Source organism: Electrophorus electricus, chromosome 7 (assembly GCF_013358815.1).
Source record: "Electrophorus electricus isolate fEleEle1 chromosome 7, fEleEle1.pri, whole genome shotgun sequence".
NCBI classification, from domain to species: domain Eukaryota; kingdom Metazoa; phylum Chordata; class Actinopteri; order Gymnotiformes; family Gymnotidae; genus Electrophorus; species Electrophorus electricus.
In genome coordinates this window covers 22,756,593-22,776,275 of record NC_049541.1, presented here as the reverse complement: position 1 = coordinate 22,776,275, position 19,683 = coordinate 22,756,593, and the positions used below count along the sequence as shown (strand labels likewise).

General features: G+C 39.3%; 1 protein-coding gene across 1 annotated transcript in view; it reads right to left on the bottom strand.

The window, feature by feature from the left end:
* Positions 1-238: 238 nt before the first annotated feature.
* znf407 (zinc finger protein 407) overlaps positions 239-19,683 on the bottom strand; it is an 81,665-nt gene continuing 62,220 nt past the window's right edge. Inside the window, exon 9 of the mRNA XM_035528654.1 lies at positions 239-2,817. Coding sequence (XP_035384547.1) covers positions 1,883-2,817 — 935 coding nt within the window. The 3' untranslated portion in view covers positions 239-1,882. The remainder of the gene's footprint in view (positions 2,818-19,683) is intronic.

Genomic DNA, 19,683 nt, shown 5'->3' with positions numbered 1-19,683 from the left:
AAGGCAATATAACTAACTACACTGAAATATATACAATTTTGTCTCTCTGTCTCTCTAGTAGGTTTCCATCAGTTCAGCTTTGTTGGCAGGAAATGAACTCATCATTACTTGACAGCAGCTAATTTCTCTCCTTTCTACCACACACACACACACACACACACACACACACACACACACACACACACACACCACTGTTCGTAGGGTAGCATTATACACAGACAGACAGAACTCCATACAATCTTTGCTGCTAAATATTTTGACCTTGTTTTTCTAAAAATGTATATTTTTGTAATATATATAACAAGTGCAACATGTAGTACTAAATCACTTAATGCTTTAAATATTAACTTCATTTTTAGAGTGAAAATATGACAGAATGGAGATTCCAGAATATCACAAAGACACTAGATTTGCAATTAAAGACTGATCTATATTTTGGTAACAATCAATGCACACAAACCTTTATCAGTAGAACATAAACATAGCCATGCCCTTTATAACCATAATTCAATAAACAACAAAAATAATTTACATATAAAACAGAAGAAAAGACACATTCACACATCCTAAGCTCACTTTACCGAAAAATGATTGCAAGGCAAACAGTATTCCATGCACAGTATTTGCTGCAGAATGCACTGTAAAAACAAGTCATCTTGTGTCAAACAGCACAGCTCATTCTAAAACCTTATCTATTCCAATAGACGTTTTCCAGGTAAACTAACAAGAATATGTGAAACAATTTATGAAATTAAGCACTTCAAATTTATTAAAAACCATTATAAGCAATGAACCCGTGGAATGATCGCAGTACTGAGGAATGGTGCAGAGTGTGTAGTCTAGTGGAGTGTGACAACCACCACTGAACTCTCACTATGCATTTGACCAGTCAGAAAAGTCAGCCTTTTGAAAGCCTTCAATATGCAGTAAAAAAGAAACAGGAAAAGAGCTTAGAAACAATTCAAAAACAACACAAATTCTGCAATACTTATACAAAATTTGTTTCAAATGCATTTTTATTTTGACATATATGTGGCTTTTCCCCTAATCTTTATCTACCAAAATCTTTGTGAACTGTATTAGCACAGACAAAAAACTATACAACAAAAAACATGCAAAACTGAAAAATAGCACCAGCATGGCAAGCAGAAAACAAATTTATTTCTAAACAAAATTGAATGTTTTATGTATTCTTGCTACATTTACTGGTGCTTTTAGAGAACCACAAATTGTTCCACCAGAAAATTTCTGAATTTCAATCTCTAAAAATTTCATTTACAAATAGAATGTATCAGAAGTGTTCTACAAGACGTGTTTTTTACATTCTAAATGCTGGCCATTTAGGGTGTTTCAAGTAAGTCATTTTCAGTTTTGAGTACATGCAGATGCACTGAATTTTTGTCTGTGATAGTAAACAGTTCATTACAACTGTAGTAGATGGAGATCAAGTTACAATTAAGCCAGAATATCCCCTTAATATAAATGATAATGTACCTTTTTCTGAATAGTTTTGAACAGTGATACATTCGAAGTATGTAAAAATCTACATTCTACAACTGGTTTGGAGATTTCAAGGTACAACAATTCCTCCTACTTTACTGTCTAAAAAGTTTTAGTTTGTTATAATAATGCAAAATGTTCAGTAGGATTAAAAGGGGCTTTCTACAACTGCAAAGAATGTGGTTATGGGACATTATTCAGGCATAAATGGCCTTATACTGTCTTATTCATCTTAGTGTATGCACTGCAGCCAAGCCAGCCTGTTCTACTGTGTTAAGCCAAAAAAGGTTCCTGAGTTAGCTATGCATATCATAATAGGAGGATGGCGCCAAAACTACTGGGTGAGCCAAACGAGATCACAAGCTCTCCAGTTCCACCCTCATCATTCCTGAGCATCTTGTTTAAGGCTGATATGTGAATATGTGACTGGAACCTCATTAGACTGCTCTACTGTTTCCACTTGGCCCTCCTCGGGTCTTGCCACCTCTTGCTGTGTATATACAGTACCTTCCACCTGCAGGGTGGAGTCATCCAGCTCTGTTACTATATAATGTGTGCCCTCGTCATTCACAATCACCTGAGTTAGCCCCTCCTTCATCATTAGCTGATTGGCAGCAAACTGCAGCACCTCCTGCACCACTCCCTCAGCTGTGGCCTTGTGGGTATGGCCCACCACTTGTGCCACCACACCAATAGACTCCACACCCTCACTTTGTAAAACCTCACTGTAAACTTCTACCTCCCCATGTCTCTCACCTTGATTTGTGCCATTTTCTCCCACCGTATTAGTGATGATCTCAGACTCATTAGCCTCACTTTTTTGTCCAAGTTCTGATACTGCACAGAGCAGGGCATCCAAGGCTGTGGATGACTCTGTCACCATCTGGCTGCCCCTGACCAGGTTCTGGCCTCTCTCGTGCAGTGTGTGTTCTACTTGGTCCCCCAGCACTGGCGCCGATCCAGATGGATTTACTAGCACATACTGTGTTGCTCCTTCAGGCAGCTGGATCGGCCCTTGGGTCAGCTGGGCCCCTGACGATGCCACTTTGTGGTCACATGGAATGACCTGGCCATCCTCAGTGATGTGCAACACCTCCGCCACATGGCCAGACATGGCCAGGGTCTGCAAAGTGGCAGCTGCAGACTCTTCCAAGGCCTGTTCCATCACTTCACCCTCCCCGTAACCTTGAATGATGATGACCTGCTGGAGAGCCTCCACACCTTGCCGACCCTCATCAGGTGTAAATGCAGTTTCAGCCTCCACATATGATGCCCCCTGGCCCTTCAGACGACATTCAAAGGACTTGGACACAATTCCTGCCATGCAGAGACAGCAAAACAATTACATATTATCTGCATCACAACAGTTTTTATTGCATACACAACAACTTTATTAAGTAATTATACAGTACATTTTTTTTTTTTTTTTTTAAACAGAAAGCAGGCTGTGGGACATCACCTTCTGGTTCAGCTAATACAGCACAGACCATGGGCCAGCTGGGGGATTAGTCTGTGTGGGTTTATTGTAATGGGTAGATGTCCCACTCCTATCCCTGGCTATTTGCATTCCAGCAATATTTTCTCTTTGTCACGGAATGCTCGCCTCCCGCGAGTCACGTGGTTTGGCCCGCCATGTGCAATGGGAGGACTGTCTTGTTTGTAACCACACCTGCACCTCGTTCATCTTTATGTATATAAACCAATGTTAAAGTGTGCAGGGCGTTGGTTATTGTCGGCATAATGTCTAGATGTAACGCGTTTCTGTTAGATGTATTCTTGTGTATTGTGTTTGTTTAGCGTTAACCGTTTCATGTTTCTTGTTTGTGATAAGTGTGAGTGCCTTTATGTCTTTAAATGTTAATAAATGTTCGTCCCAGTTGGAGGAGTTTGTGCGTCCTGCCTCGCGCCCTGCGGGACTCGGGCCACCACGCGTTACACTCTCACTCTCTCTCTCTCTCTCTCTCTCTCTCTCTCTCTCTCTCTCTCTCAGGGGTTTCTGTGTTTTCCTGTTTTAGAGCTTGTGTGTAGGTGATGCAGTTTTGATGGCATTCATTTATTAGAATGACACAGAAGTCTAGATGTTTTGGTCTGATTGATGTCTCAGCATCAGAATTATGTAAACCACCCCTTCTATCCTTGGGCTGGTTACAAAATATCACATATACTTTTCTGTCCCCTATACCCCTTAGGTCTGAGGACAAAAAAAACAGAACAAAGGGATTCAAGGCATACTGCTGTAATCACCCTGGCAACAAATATACAGTAGTACATATAGGTTGTTAAAATGACCTAGAAGAGGTTAGCATTATGTCCTCTGAATCCTGTGTTCTAACAGCCTCTGTGAAAAATGCTCCCACTGTGTTAGTGAGTAAAACAAACAGCACTAGAGAAAAACTTGTATTATTCTACCTGTCCTATCCTGGAATTAGTATTCAGTTATATAATTGTTGCCACTGTGCTATGCCTACACAAATCCATCCCCCAGCTGGATGAAATCTTTTTTTTTTTTTTGTTCAAAAGCTAACATGACCATTAACCGCTACCCTTTCCTCAATTTAAAAACATTGATTTTTATTAGGTCTTTTGATTAGAACAACTTTTGTTTTCCTTTGTGAACTGACATCATTTTATGTGTTATCTATACAAGGCCAGTTTTATTTCAGCACCATCTTACCTTACACATCACTGTTTGTAAAGTAAGAAAGGAGGGTGAAAGGAAAAGTGACTGAAAGTGAAAAAGTCTCTTCATATTATACTTAAGCTATTTATTACAAACAATACTGCATATAGAGATACAGTGTTTGTGCTCAGGTCTTCTAAATTTCTTAAAGCACTCTTTAAAAAGTCCCCAGAGACACCCTCTCTCTTATGACCTGTGAAGCCAATATAATTGAAAGAAAGCTCATGAAATACTGAACATTCTACCGCTGTGTAGAATGAACGCATTTCTCATTGACAACTTTATGAAAATCTATTAATTCTCGAACACAGGTGGCTGTTACATGGCACCATATGCAGAAGCTCTGTAAAAGCTCTTGGCTTTCAATTAAAATGACTGACTATCATACAGGGAGGGCTAAAGTATGACTTACTCTGAAACCAAACTGGTATATGGCTTTGCCTCAGGCTATTCTAGGTGCAAAAAAAGTGTGTGTAAGGCGCATGGGAGCCATTTGTGCTCCTGTTTTACACCAGCAGAAGTCTCAGCAAGGCATGGTTTCTGGCAGGATTTTCAGGTGGGTGGCAGTGTTCTCAGCAGTGAACTCCTGGAGGAAAGCACCCCAGAGATGGAGTCCCTGGATTTTTTGTACCAGTAGGCAGGAGTATTGTGGTAAGGGTAACTCTGGCAACCAGTACATTCAAAACATCATAGCACTAAGAGACATGTCAGAGGTGGGGGGTTGCACTGTCCCCCACAGAAATTGGATCAGCCATCATGCATTGAAGCTGGAAGTTGTGGACAGGTTGTCAGTCATAGAACAGTGTGTGCCATTGGCTTCAATAATTCTTTGTTTTAAATGCTCATTTTTTCAAGTTAGAGACTGCATGCTTGCAGATTGTCCGAAAGTACAAAATATATAAAAATATATAAGATGCAAAGAGGTGAGTGAATGTGTGAACATAAACTGGACACTAACTGTGTGGAAGGATGTGTTAATGCGTTGACACTGACTAGTCACTAAATGTTTGGAAGCATGTGTGGATGGGTGGACATAGACTGGTTATTCACTGTGTGGAAGGGTGCATGAATATGTGGATGTGTGGACATTATTGCTAAATTAATTGGACCAGTTATTCAATAAGAGGTGTCTAGTGGTGGCCCATCTGAAAGAGGTCCTGACCGTGCTATCTCCCTAATTTTTTAATTGGTTGTTCTGCTGAATAATTGATTGAAGCAAATGTGAAATGGATGCTGTGGCCCAAGCGAGGCTCTTTCATCATGGATGTGTCTATTAGAGGCAGCTACTAACATACAAACTACACACAGATGCTCATATACTCCCATACATACTAAAGAGCAGTGTATGAGAGTACTGAATCTGTCCTACAAAGGGCTTACTATCATTATAATGAATTTCTACAATAAAATATGTATTAGCATTACAATAATAAGTGTGCAGTTCTGATGGCCTGGTTCTAAGGGAGAGTTCAGTGCATTCATACAACTAAAACACCATTTTAGAGACTAAAAAAAACCACGCACACCATAAAAACATTATTAAACCAAAGCAATCAAATACAGCAGAGTATTTTGTTTGCTACAGGCTGGTAAAGAATCAATTAGAGAAGTGTAGCCCACATGCTCTCCTAAAATCAATAGTTCCCCAGGGCATTCTAAGCCTATTGACCAGGCATGCTCGTTCTCATTCATGTGAGACTAGTAACCACACATTACATGCTCATGCAGTCTCATTACCCTCATACCTATGTATATAACACAGAGCGCGAAATAGAGAGTAAGAGAAAGAGGCAGGGCTGTTGTGCCAGCACTATGCTGCATTTCCCTCCTAATCCTCTGCCATTTTAATCCCACCTCACACAAAACCTACTTTATGCTCACCTTAATACAAAACCTACCAACCCTATACCATCCACTCCTCCTAATTCTACTGAACAACAAAGCAATTAAACCCCACAAATGCCTCTTCACACACACAAACACACACACCCGCCATCCTAAAACCCCCTAGGGAAAAAAACCCTAAGAATGGGATGAAAAAAAGAGAAAATATTCAGTGAGCAGTAGTTCTTTGGATGAAAGAGGAAAGTTGTTTCCAGAGGTCAGAGGAGAATGGCCAGACTGGTTCAATATCAGCTCAAAAAAGTATGGTTCACTCATTACAACCAAGGTATGCAGAAGAGCATCTCTGAACGCACAACATGTCGAACCTAGAAGCAGATGGGCTATAGTAGAAGACCACACCGGGTGCCACTCTTGTCAGTTAAGAAAATACTATGGAGGCTATAATTCACATGAGCTCACCAAAATTGGACAATAGAAGATTGGAAAAATGTTTCTTGGTCTGATAAGTCTCCATTTCTGTTGCGACATTTGGATGGTAGGGTGAGAATTTGGTATAAACAACATGAAATTATGGATCTATCCTGCCTTGTATCAATGGTTCATGATGGTAGTGGTTGTGTAAAGGAGTGAGGGATATTTTCTGGGCACACTTTGGCCCCTTAATACCAACAGAACATCATTTAAATGCCACAGCCTACCTGAGTAATGTTGCTGACCATATACATCCCTTTACAGAGAATTGCCAAAGAAACAATGTTTTGGACAGAGATCCTTAATCAGCTGTGCAAATAACATGCTTCTGAATTAGTAGTAGGAGGAGCCAGTTTATATATGACAAAGTAGATGTTTATATTAAAACATTCATTCCATGGTGTAATAAAGTTCCAAGAGTGTAGATGAGTACTTTTTCTTTGAGTTTCCTAATTTCATTGCTGCCATAGCAACAACTGGCTATGCAGACAGATATGTCATTATTGCAGTGTAGTAGACGTAGTTAAAAACGTGTTATTTACAGTGCCTGGGAAGACCCATGTTATAAGTTACCAGCTGCACTGCAAAAGAAACATCTTGCTGAAAATACACAAATTGTTATTATGGTACAAAATGAACAATTGGCCTATTTGTGCTATGCATTCTTGCATATATTGCTACTGTGAGGTCGTAAAGAAAGCAGCCTTAAAGAAATCTAATAAAGCAAATGCGATTTAACACAAATATAAACCTGACCCTGCCAGTAAATAACTAGCTAGCTACATACATAGTATTCCTATTTTTACAATCCAGTTCAACCTAATAAGATACTGTCTAATACAACACAAGTTCTGTCGATACATCTTCATTTAGAGTGTTACTGATTTCAAACCATATTTTGAATGTAAAAACATCACACTTCAGATAAGTTAGTACAAATTGGCCATTGTAGCAGACCAGCTAAATGATCAAACCTGAATGAAAATGTAATCTATTCTGTAAATAAGTAACACATTCTGAATGTATCTAGCTAGCTAACTAGGTATTAATACAGAAACTTAGTTGCATTAGATTAAATTTCTTTGTGTTCTATAAGGCTACATTCTGTACAACCTAGAAAGAGTAAATGTGCAAGAATTTGGAGCATGATTAGGTCTGTTGTTCATTCTGTATCAACAGAACCAGTGATACATGCATGGCAATCACAAATATAATTATTTTTCATCAGCTACTCGGTTATTGCTAGATTCCATCCCCTCTGCGTGTCCTCCGGAAACTTCTTCCATTGTGTTGTGGCCTCACAGCCATCGTAAGGGGGAAGTGGGTTATGCCACGAACCTTCCAACAAAAGCTAGCTAGCTGGTGAAACTAGCAATGCAGCATCCTAACATTAAACAAAGACAAGTCCAGTGAGAGCAGGTAAATGCTCCTTCAAATGTTGGGTAACATTTTGAATGGTTAGGCTTTCCACAAGGTTTAGGAGTGTGTTTATGGGAATTTTTGACCATTCTTCCAGAAGCGCATTTGTGAGGTCAGACACTAATGTTGCACAAGAAGGCCTGGCTCACAGTCTCCGCTCTAATTCATCCCAAAGGTATTCTATCGGACTGAGGTCAGGACTCTGTGCAGGCCAGTAAAGTTCTTCCACACCAAGCTCGCTCATCCATGTCTTTGTGGACCTTGTCATGTTGGAATAAGAAGGGGCCATCCCCAAACTATTTCCACAAAGTTTGGAGCATGAAATTGTCCAAAATTTCTTGGTGTTGAGGTAATAAAAAGAGTGATAACAGGGAAAAGAGGCCTAACAGTGCATTAGACAGATTAATAACATAAAACATAAGGGAGTATAGAGATTGTGTCCTTTCAGAATGATTTGCATACAGGGCCTCTGTAGAGGCCTCTGCAGGCTTCAGCAAAGGATCCTGGGTAGGCTTTGGTGGACCTCAGGGTAAGATATATGACCTCTCCAGCAGGCTCAGGACGGTACAGAAAAACAATCTTCTCTAGGACAAGTTTAAGAGAAGTCTTCTCTTGGGATGTGGTGGTAATGGGTTCCAACTGGTGTGGGTGTTGAATATCAGTTTGCATAGCTTGACTAATGTATGGTTTGGATGTAATGGTGGCAAATGCAAACATTAGTATGTAAAAAGGTGGGGTGAAAACAATCACTTCTGACCAATGTATAAAAATGTGGGTTTGTTTGATTGTTAAACATTCTCTGGAGGGTGACTCAATAATGCTTGTAAACCTACAATAAAGGACAGGACCAGCTATTCTCGTTAACTAGTTCTGAAGTCTGTATTTTCATTTTACATTTGAATGTTTAACTTTACAACTAGATGACTGGGGATTTAGGAATGACAGTGTGCTGAAGCACTAACAGTTCCTTTCACTGGAACTAAGGGGCCAAGCCCAACTCCTGAAAAACAACCCCACACCATAATCCCCCCCTCCACAACATTACACTTGGCAGAATGCAGTCAGACAAGTACTGTTCTCTTGACAACCGCCAAACCCAGACTCGTCCATCGTATTGCCAGACAGAGAAGCATGATTCGTCACTCCAGAGAACATGTCTCCACTGCTCCAGAGTCCAGTGGTGGCGTGTTTTACACCACTGCATCTGATGCTTTGCATTGCTCTTGGTGATGTAAGGCTTGGCTGCAACTACTTGGCCATGGAAACCCATTCCATGAAGCCCTGTTTCACACAGTTCTTGACCTAATCTGAAGGGCACATGAAGTTTGGAGGTCTGTAGCGATTGACTCTGCAGAAAGTTGGTGACCTCTGCGCACTGTGTGCCTCAGCATCTGCTGATGCCACTCTGTCATTTTACGTGGCCAACCACTTCGTGGCTGAGTTGCTGTCGTTCATAATCACTTCCACTTTGTTATAATACCACTGACAGTTGAGTGTGGAATATTTAGTAGGGAGGAAATTTCACGACTGGACTTGTTGCACAGGTGGCGTACTATCACAGTACCACTCAGAAATTCAATGAGCTCCTGAAAGTGACCCATTCTTTCACAAATGTTTGTAGAAGCAGTCTGCATGCCTAGGTGATTGGTGTGCTTGATTTTATACAGCTGTGGCCATGGAAGTGACTGGAACAACTGAACATCAGTAACAATATAACTCATATATGGAAAATGCAATGAGCAAAAGAAAAGCCTCAAATCACTGTGTGTATTGTTAACAACATCTTGAGTTTTATTGACTGTCTTCTCATATTAAGCTGACCTTAACAAGACTTGTCATTAAGGATCTCCTTGCTTCTGCCAACATCATAGATTCATAGTGTCACGGTACGGCCCCCTAACCTAGACTCTTAACCGTGTATGCGTGTCTGTCCGTCATCACGCCCCTGCTGTATTAATTGTCCTTGTCACACCTGTTATGTTCCTTGTTAACACATGTATTTAAATCCCTATTGTTCTGCTGTCTGGTTTCGGTGATTAACCCAGTGTATACCATGTATCGTGAGTTAACACAAGTGTTGCTTCATGTTGTTAAGGTCGTTGTATTGTTACTGTTTAGAGTCTTACTCTGTTCATCGCGTTGCTATTTTCAGTTTCTATTTGTTGTGTTGATAAATACTCATTTGATTAAGAAGACTTGTCTAGGCATCCCACTCCTTCGACACGACCATCACACAGACTCTTTTCCATATAAAGGATGAACTAACAGTGAATTCCCCTGCCAATGTGCTGTTGAAAGACATACAGCTAAATCATCCAAACTGCCCATCCTTACTACCGTGCGTCGGCCCGTCAGGAAATTCAGGATCCAGATGCAGAAAGAGCTGCTGGGACCTAGATCCCTGTTGGAAACCTAGAGGTTAATGTTGAGCCTCGAGGGGATGATGGTGTTGAATGCTGAGCTATAGTCCACAAACAGCATTCTCAAATATGTGTTCCTCTTATCTAGATGGAAGAGAATGGTGTATAGTGTCAGGGCTATTGCATCATCAGTGGATCTGCACTTCCATTATGCAAATTGCAGTTGGTCTAGGGTGGCAGGTAGTGAGGAGCAGATGTAGTCTCTAACCAGCCTCACTGCAAGAAAAAGCTATTCCCCTTGCTCACATTTAAGCAGCTACCGAGGGAGAAAATATGGTTTCAAGGTATAGACAGCATAGTGGAAAGAGCAGTTCCACACTCTGTTTCTCGCCAAGCTGTCACATTACAAAACCACAGGGAACTGCTCAAAAATTCCTAAGGGTCCATGGCTTGATGTCTCCATAGATTTCATAGGTCCATTTCCATGTGGAGAATACTTACTAATAGTTGATCATGAATGCTCAAGATACCTTGAGGTAGAAATTGTGAAAGCCACTTCTGCTACCACTGTTATTCCAAAAATGGACAAGATTATCTTGTCCCGTGGAATTCCTGAAACTGTAAATACTGATAACAGCCCACTTTCATTGGTCAAAATTTCAGTCAATATCTGTGATTCAGACATCAAAGTAACACCTTACTGGCCAGCAACTAATGCAGAGGCAGAGTATTCCATGAAAACCATCACAGCTACATGTCGAAGGAAAGTCATGAAAAAAATCTATGTACAATTTTCTTCGAAACTACAGAGCTACACCTTACAGCACAACTCAATATTTGGTTGCTAGCTTCGCACAACCCTGCCCATCATGTCTACCTCACCGAGTGACATCAAATCAGCAAACTGATGAAAAGCCAAAACAGTGCATGAAAGATCAAGCCAACCAAAACAAAACAGTAAGGCCTTCTGTCCTGGAACCTGAAGGTTAGTTCCTTTGTCGTCAACCAGAAAGAGGGAACAAATTATGGAACCCTAGGATATGGAACCCTACATAGTGGGAAGGATCCTTGGTAAAGGCATCTCATCCATGCAAATCCATTACGAGGAACACTTCATTGTTCAAGCTCGGTCTTGCACTTACTAAAGTATAGTGCCTGTGATGGAAACATCTACATACATATTGCTCCAGGACAGAAAAGTAACACACACACACACACAGCACAGCACACCCTATGAAGATACCAACAGCTGCCGCAGTTTCTGATAGATGAAATGCAGGGTGGACATTACTGTAAGATACCAGATGTCTAAGAGGTTACTGTTTAAAAAAGAAAAAAAAATGCTGTTAATTCTGGTTTAGTGTCCTGTTCCAAATGCAATATAATATTCTGCATGAGTGATTGTATTTCCAACTCTACACATTTCCTTTTTTTCTGAAAATGGGGAGAGATGTAATGTTCTGAATTTAACTCCATTCCATGTGCTGTATTCAGTGTGTCTCTGATCTGCTAGTTTTTTAGACCCAAGAATTTGAGATTAAGAGAAGTAACTCTGCTCCTAGTTGAAGACTGAGTGCTGTTCTAGGAAAAAAAAATCTCCAAAGCAGTGTACAAATATTCACAGTCTGTATTATTGAATGTAGAAAGAAAGCTTTGTATCTGTGATAAAACATTACAATAGCTATCACACTTGGGTAAGAATACAATTCATGCCAACCACAGTAAATGAATTGAGCTGGATAAACAAAATGAGTGACAGAAGACCTGGAGTGCAGATGGAAGCTATTGTGTCTTCTGAATATCTGGGCCAAAAACAGGGAAGTGGCATCTTTAATGTTTAGTTTAACTTCCAAATTCCATTAGGGCTGTGAAGAGCTGCTAATTTTTAAAATCAGTGACTTTCAGTAGTAAAAATACTTTATCAGTAGTAAATCAGTAGTAAAACTACTTTATGGGCCCAGTAGTAGTCTAGCACTGATAAATTCTCCATTATATTTACTTAGCTTACACAATATATATTTTGAATTATTCAAGTTGGAAGCAGGTCAAATAAGTTACTGCTGAGAAAATAATTTCTGATAAACTGGCAGCATCATCTGATTATTATTTAGAGTTAGCAGAAGAGATGGTATTATGTACCTTCAATATAGTTATCTTTGCCATGTCACTAGCTTCAAGTCTAGCTAGCTTATTCTTTCAGAAGGACAGTGTTAATATTCCTGGGCTTCATTTTTTGCAGATTCTTAAAATAGCCTTCCCAATATTGCAAAACACACCCAAAGGAATGCTTGGTGGTTAGCACATTTGCCTCTCAGTGCTAGGGTCTTGGGTTTGAGCCCTATCTGGGTGGAGTTTCCATGTTCTCTCCGTGTCTGTGTGGGTTTTCCTCCAGGATCTTTGGTTTCCTCCAACAGTCCAAAAACACAGAGGTTAGGTTGATTGGATACTCTAAATTGTCCTGTATGAATGTGACCTGTGTGTAAGTATATACAGATATGTGTGCATGTATATATAGACACATGTGCATGTATGTCCAGTGATGGCTCTATCCTGGTCTTAACCTCCTTCCCCTGCATCAGTTGCCCCAAGCGGCTGTGGTTTCTGATAGTGTCATGGTAGGCCAGTCAGCCAGCAGGAGGGACATGCCCACTCCTGTTCAGGATCACACCACACACCTGCCATGCTCCCAACCACCCATCTATTAACCTGTCTCACCTATTCCTTGTTTCCTTCTTTCATTATGTAAGCCCACAGGTTCCTCATGTTAGCACTGCATATCAGTGGACCTTAGAGATACGCACTACGACCAAGCGCAACGCTGTTTGGTTTTCTTGTGGTCAAAGGCTTCGCAGCCGTTTAATTGATGGAAAATAAAGATCACTTTATGTCAGCCTCCCCTCTCACTCTCTCTGTGCTGCCACCATTACAGATAGAGAGAAATTGGCTGCCACTTTGCATTGGTGTGTGAGTCACTGTAACACAGCTTTTATATATATATATAGAGAGAGCAGACGCTCTAATTCAGAGCAACTTACAAAAGTGCTTTGTCCTTTACTCATAGAATATATCCTAGTACAGTACAGTAAGTTAGAATCAGACATACCAATGAACTAGAATACTGTAGAATACAGGGATGAATGCTGATAACTAGAAGTGCAAAATGCATAAGGTCTATATATATGTCAGTAAAGTGTCCTTGAGTATGGGAAAGGCGATATATAAATGTAAATAATAATAAAAACAAACACTCATGTTTTTAAATTATTTAAGGACAAACCAGGGAAGTGATTCCTGTGCACAAGAGAACAGTGCTGTGTCAATATTTCTGGTCAATGAATGACAGACTTTTGCAAGTACTTTGTTTTTGTGTTTTTACATTTTTTTCTGGAATGTTTAAAATTATACAGTTTGAAAATGAATCAGACAAGATAGAAAACAAAAGTACAACATTCACTGTGATTTTCACTCCAATGGACTAATAGATAAGAAAGTGACAGAAAGTGACATGCACAATCATTCATTCAATCAGTTTCACAAAATTATCAGACTGATAAAAAGTAATCATATTATTATATTGAAAAAATTGTACAGAAACCTCCAAGCACAACAAATCCTGTTTAGAAGCAAAGCAGTCACACATCACCCATTTACAGATAGAGCAACCAAACACCTCTACAAACACCTCTATTACACCCATATAGATAAAGCAGTCATATACATCACCACAATTGTGATGGTTTAGATACAGATTATAGTATGTTTATTTTCTGAGTATGTTTACATTTTAAAAGCGCTGGGGGGAACTGCACTTGCAAATGATGAAGAACAAGTAAAAGAACAAAATATTGTGGGACAGTTAGGCTGGGAATATAGTATAAACTGAAGTGCATATTCCTCAGAATAGAGAACAGGCAGAATAGAGACTTAATAATGCATGGCTCTACCTCATGATCAGATCAATGTGTCATAATGTGCTGCAGTTTATTACAAAGCACCTTGGTCAGCTTCTCACTCAAAAAAGATTTAATGAAAAGAGGCAAACGTTCATGACTGTGTAAGTTAATGTATGTGTGCATGAACCAATGTGAGATGCAGAGAAGCAAAGGGAAAGAAAGCTGTGTGTACTGAGCCAGTCACACTGCCAAGGCTTGACCCTGAGAGCTGTCATTCATGGTGAGTGACAACACCCAGTACCCACAGAAACAGCAATAAATTGGGTTTCCAGATAGGGCCATCAACACCAGCCAAATGGCTGACCAAAAAATAAATAAATAAACAAACAAAGATTTCTGTAGGCCACTTGACTGCTGTCACTCAGTAAGAGTGGCAGCACACATCTTGCCTGGGGGGAGTAAATAGATAAGTATAAAAAGAATACGGTGGGCAGGGGAGGGGGTGAGGGGGGATTAACATTTTTGCTGGTTGAGGGCAAGAAAAATAAATGTGATAAATATGATAACTGAAATGATGAGAAATGATGAATGTTTGGTGTGGGAATCTCCTGGCAGAAGGCTTACAACAGGCCAATGAATAAACTCACATATGTACACATGCACACATATACACACGAGCAGAGATTGAAGCTCACTGGAGATAAACAGACTACAGAATGATTACGTGCAATAGCCAAGCCTTCTTAATGAAGCATAAAAGGAAAGTATTATCAGTTTAAAGGTTGTGAGGAAATAGCTGTTTTACATTTTTTGCAAGGTAATTTAAATCAACAGATAATCCTAGGTCTATACTAAAATCTGCACAGAAGGCTGCAGCATCTGAAAGGGATAGAAAGAGAGAAACAACAGAGACAGACAAAGGAGAGACGCAGAGAGTAAGAGACAGAGAAATAGATTTAAATATTTTAAACAAAGTGAACTGAGCAATGCAGGTGTTTACCTGTTTTCTGTCTGTGGGCAACTATCCAAAATAAACAAAACAAAACAAAAAATCCCCTCCACCAATACACACACACACACACACACACACACACACAAATATGGGAACAAGCTTTAAGGGGTGACTTAGTTTAAAATTAACCTTCTATATATCTTACACTATTTAAAGTAAATATATGCCTTCAACCCCATGTAAGATCTGCTTTATATCTCAAATAAATACTGATAGCAATATGATAACCCACTGCAAAAACATACATACACGCACCCACCCACCCACACACACGGGGCATAGCTGCTTTTTTAATCTTCTTCCTGCACATTAAATTTAAATTATTAAAAACACCAGTGTGTTTAACAGAGATTGAGGCAGTGGCTATAGCAGCTGTAGAGTTCTCATACAGTGACAAAAATAGTTATATAAATATGAATTTCTAGCCCATTCAAAAGTATATGTGTAAATTTTCCATACCCATTTTAGCACTAATTTACCATTTTAGAGTTAATCTCTCAGAGGCTTTTTCAACCTTGAATTAAGGAGGAGACCTATAAATGCACATATACACACATATACACACTCTCCATGAGAGAGCCCAGAAATATATAGGCACATGCTTGCATACACACACTCTCCAAGAGATCCAGACATATATATGCAAGTGCATGCATACATAAACTCTCCAAGAGTGCCTTTCACATGCACTGTCACTGAGCTGTTCTGAGGGACCTTCAGGATTCTACTCTTCTCTCACACTCTGTATGCTCTAATAGGAACCCAACCCAATACTAATGAACAACACACAAGTAACAAGGGTCTTTTTTTCTTTCTGTTCATTTTTCTCTTTCTCCTGGTAATGGTAGAGATTTTTCCCAAACACATGACTTATGCTTTACTACTCTCTTTAACTGACCAGTGCTCAGAGTCAGCAGTACCACCCAGATGCAGTAATGCTCCTCATCATCCAAGACAGCTCAGTAACTGGAGGACTATAGCTAACATGCAGAGCTAATTGCCAAAGCTGCACTTTGGTTCAAATGAACAGAACTAAGGGCCAAAGGATTTAATTATGCTGCAACAGAAGGAAAGCTAGACACATTTAAATGGGTAGAAACTGTTGAAATATGTTTAGTAATCTCGTTACTTAATCCAAACTACGGCCACCCCCTCAGATGCTGCAACACTCAAGAGTCACAGGTGAGGTTCCTCAAACAAGCATATTCTTTTTATATATATATATATATATATATATATGTGTGTGTGTGTGTGTGTGTGTGTGTGTGTGTGTGTGTGTGTGTGCGCGTGCATTAATGGATTAATATAGGCTAAAATTAAATAAAGTCTGGTCTCTGACTTTTTGTGTAACATTCTGGAAGAAGGAGCAAGACGTGAGTGCAACACAAAATGTTTATTTTAGCAATAATATCCTTCATAAAAAGCTTCACATACAAAGCAGAGAGTCCAACTGGCAGTTTATAGGAGGCTAGGGACATTCAACATGAATAACTGAACTTGAGCACCTGTGAGGTTTAAATATTGTGCTCATGAATGGGGAACAGGTGAGAGTGATGATTCAAAAGGTTGGTGAGTGTGAACTGGGGAGTGGCTGGGTGCTGTAATTGATGTGTGGGAGATGTGTGCTGTGTAAATGTTGATGGATACATTTTTGCTGGATATTTTTTTTCAGGATTTTTATTTTGGAAATTAGCATAGAGCTGTTGTGCCATTTTCATAAAACATTATTTTACATATCAGCATCAGTAAATTATTTTCCAAGTTTAATGATCTCTTGAGATTCCACAAAACTGGTATAAGTGGGATTGTCGGAACACTTAAAGAGCTGTGAAAATGCTGGCCATCTTTACATTAAACTTTAGCTCAGCTTTTTTTGCATCCCTGGCAGGAAACATTTCTACAAAAGTAGAATGGTTTCATGGGACATTTAACTTAACATTCAATTTTTGACTGTTCTTAAATGTTGAGTCTCACTACAGATTAAATATATCAGGAAACCAGTTGGAGTGCATATGAATGCAAATGAGGTTGTCCACTCATCTTTAAATTCTCAGTATTCTTCTTTTTTCATTTTGTTAGCAATCTAGATGAGACTGTTGTCTGTTGCCATGACTTTTGATTTTTAGACTATTGGTGTTATAATGCATGTACACAAATAATCATTTTATTAATTGTTTCTGATTCTGCTTTGGAGCCGCAAGAGGACAGTAAAGGAACCGCAATCAGTTCCAGAGCCGCAACTGGCTGACCCCTGACACAGAATATCATTATGTATTTTAGCAATTGGCACCATATACCATTTATTACTCATTACTGCATATAACTCCAGTAATTTTGCAGGGATAGCTTGCATATCAGCACATTAATCAGAGGTCAATCTGAGCATGTATGTGAAAATAAATACTTAGTAATAGTAATAACTCTTAATAAATGTGTAGATCCAATAGTAATTACTCTCAGATTTCTTCATAAACACATGTCTGGTTTAACTTTTAAGAGCAGGAAGGAGATTAGTTTTACAGGGGTACAGTTTACATTAATGCAACTGTCACAAATCTTAGACTTTGTGGTTATAGTGCCATCATGGTCATTATTTGTGACATATTAAAAAATAAACTAGTGAGAAATAAGAGAATATTTGATATATCTCACATCATATCTCTTCTTACACAAACTATTTATATGTAGACACTTGTTTTTCCAGCATCTCCACTTTGGCAGGCACTCTTTATTTTCATTGTTCATTTTCACCTTTTTTCTTATCTCTAGTCCTGGAATAGTCTCAAATGAAACTACAACTATAACTAGTGTACACTGACCTGAGTGTGATGATATTCAAATGCTTCTATTAATCACAGTACTGTTTTTCTGGTGTAACGTGAATGCTGATGCAATATATTGTGGGAAAAGGTGCAGTTAATTTGTAAAGTTATGAGGGATATCATGTAAGTGTGACTCTAACATGTCCAAGACAAACCCACAACAGAAATGTCACATTACTCTAGAAAATGTATTTTGGAAAAATTTGTGATAAATAAGATATTTTGGGAAACATGTTCACAGCTAGTCCTGGGAAGATCTTAAATCTGCATGCCACATAAACGTCATCTTTGCATGCAGTATAAAGAGGTGCCCAAGAGGTGGATTGCAGCGGTCAGTGTGTGTGTGAGAGACTCTGTGGAGCGGTCACCATTTCATCTGTCTTTTTTCTTTCTGGCCCTCTCTCCAGGCCTCCCCCTAGCACTAACATCAACCAATCACAAGCAGGGTCATTCAACATCCACACTGTTAATCTCTTCTCTTTTTCACCCATGCTGAGAAGAGGTACATTTTTTTGGTATTCTATAATGGGAAACTGGTAAAAATAAATAAGAGTATGTGTTCAAAAACTTGATGGGCAATGTATGACCTGCATGTCACACTGCTACTGGGCACACACCTCAAAGACATGCCTCTTTTCACTCACTGTGCTTCTATTTGAAAAGCAATCTTGCTAAGGACGACAGCTGTAGAGTGTAGAGTGTGACATTTTTTCACATTTGCAATTAAAAAGCTATTCTGTGCAGAAATCAATACACTTGCTTGCATGCAGTCATTACGTTTTACTAAACAGTTGAGATAAATAAATTTTAATCATCTCCTATTCAGTTCATTGCTAGTATCAAACATAATAAAAAATGAAGGACACATTGTCAGTGGATGCAATACAGAAGTCTGAGGTAGCACATTTGTATCTAGTTAGGGCTGTATCCAAAACAGCATAAAACCACAATTCAGATTTTCTGAAAGTTTAAGTAATTGTTCTTCACAAAGGTTACATCTCAAGTGTAACATACTGAATAACTGTCCAATACTCAAGCTATTTACTAATACACCATGATACCCATAGATTTTTTCTTTTCAGCTTTACCTTAACAAGCCAACATCTTGGCACATCATCCACTGCTAAGACCTCACGTAGAAGGCAAGAGTCTCACCCAACATATAACACTGTACAACTTGGCGTTAGAATTATGTCATTTGAAGGGTCTGCCTCCATCACTTAAGTCTCCTCTGACATGAAAACAAGCTCATTTAATCTACAGTGACAAGTTAAAAGCTTTATTTTTTAAACCAACAAGATTATAATCAGTTACTAACAGTGCATTTACATTAGTCTGGTGTAACAACTTTGTATTTAGAGACTGCTGTGTGCACCCCCTTGCATCATCAGCAATTCCACTGACACAAGTTGTAATTTAGCACATTGGCAGCAGCACTACAATAGGTCATTTGTGTGTAAACTAGCAGGCACCATACCATTCAGTAAAACATGGATGGGTGTCTCTAATAAAGTGGCCAGTCTGTGTATTTTTACCTCCACTTTTCTGATCACTGCTTATTTTTAAAGGGGACCTTTTATACCCCCTTACACAAGTTAACACAGTAACCTGGATTCTTAATCAAATGTCTATGACATGCTTTGGTCAAACTGCCACAAGGATCAAGCACCATAACACCATT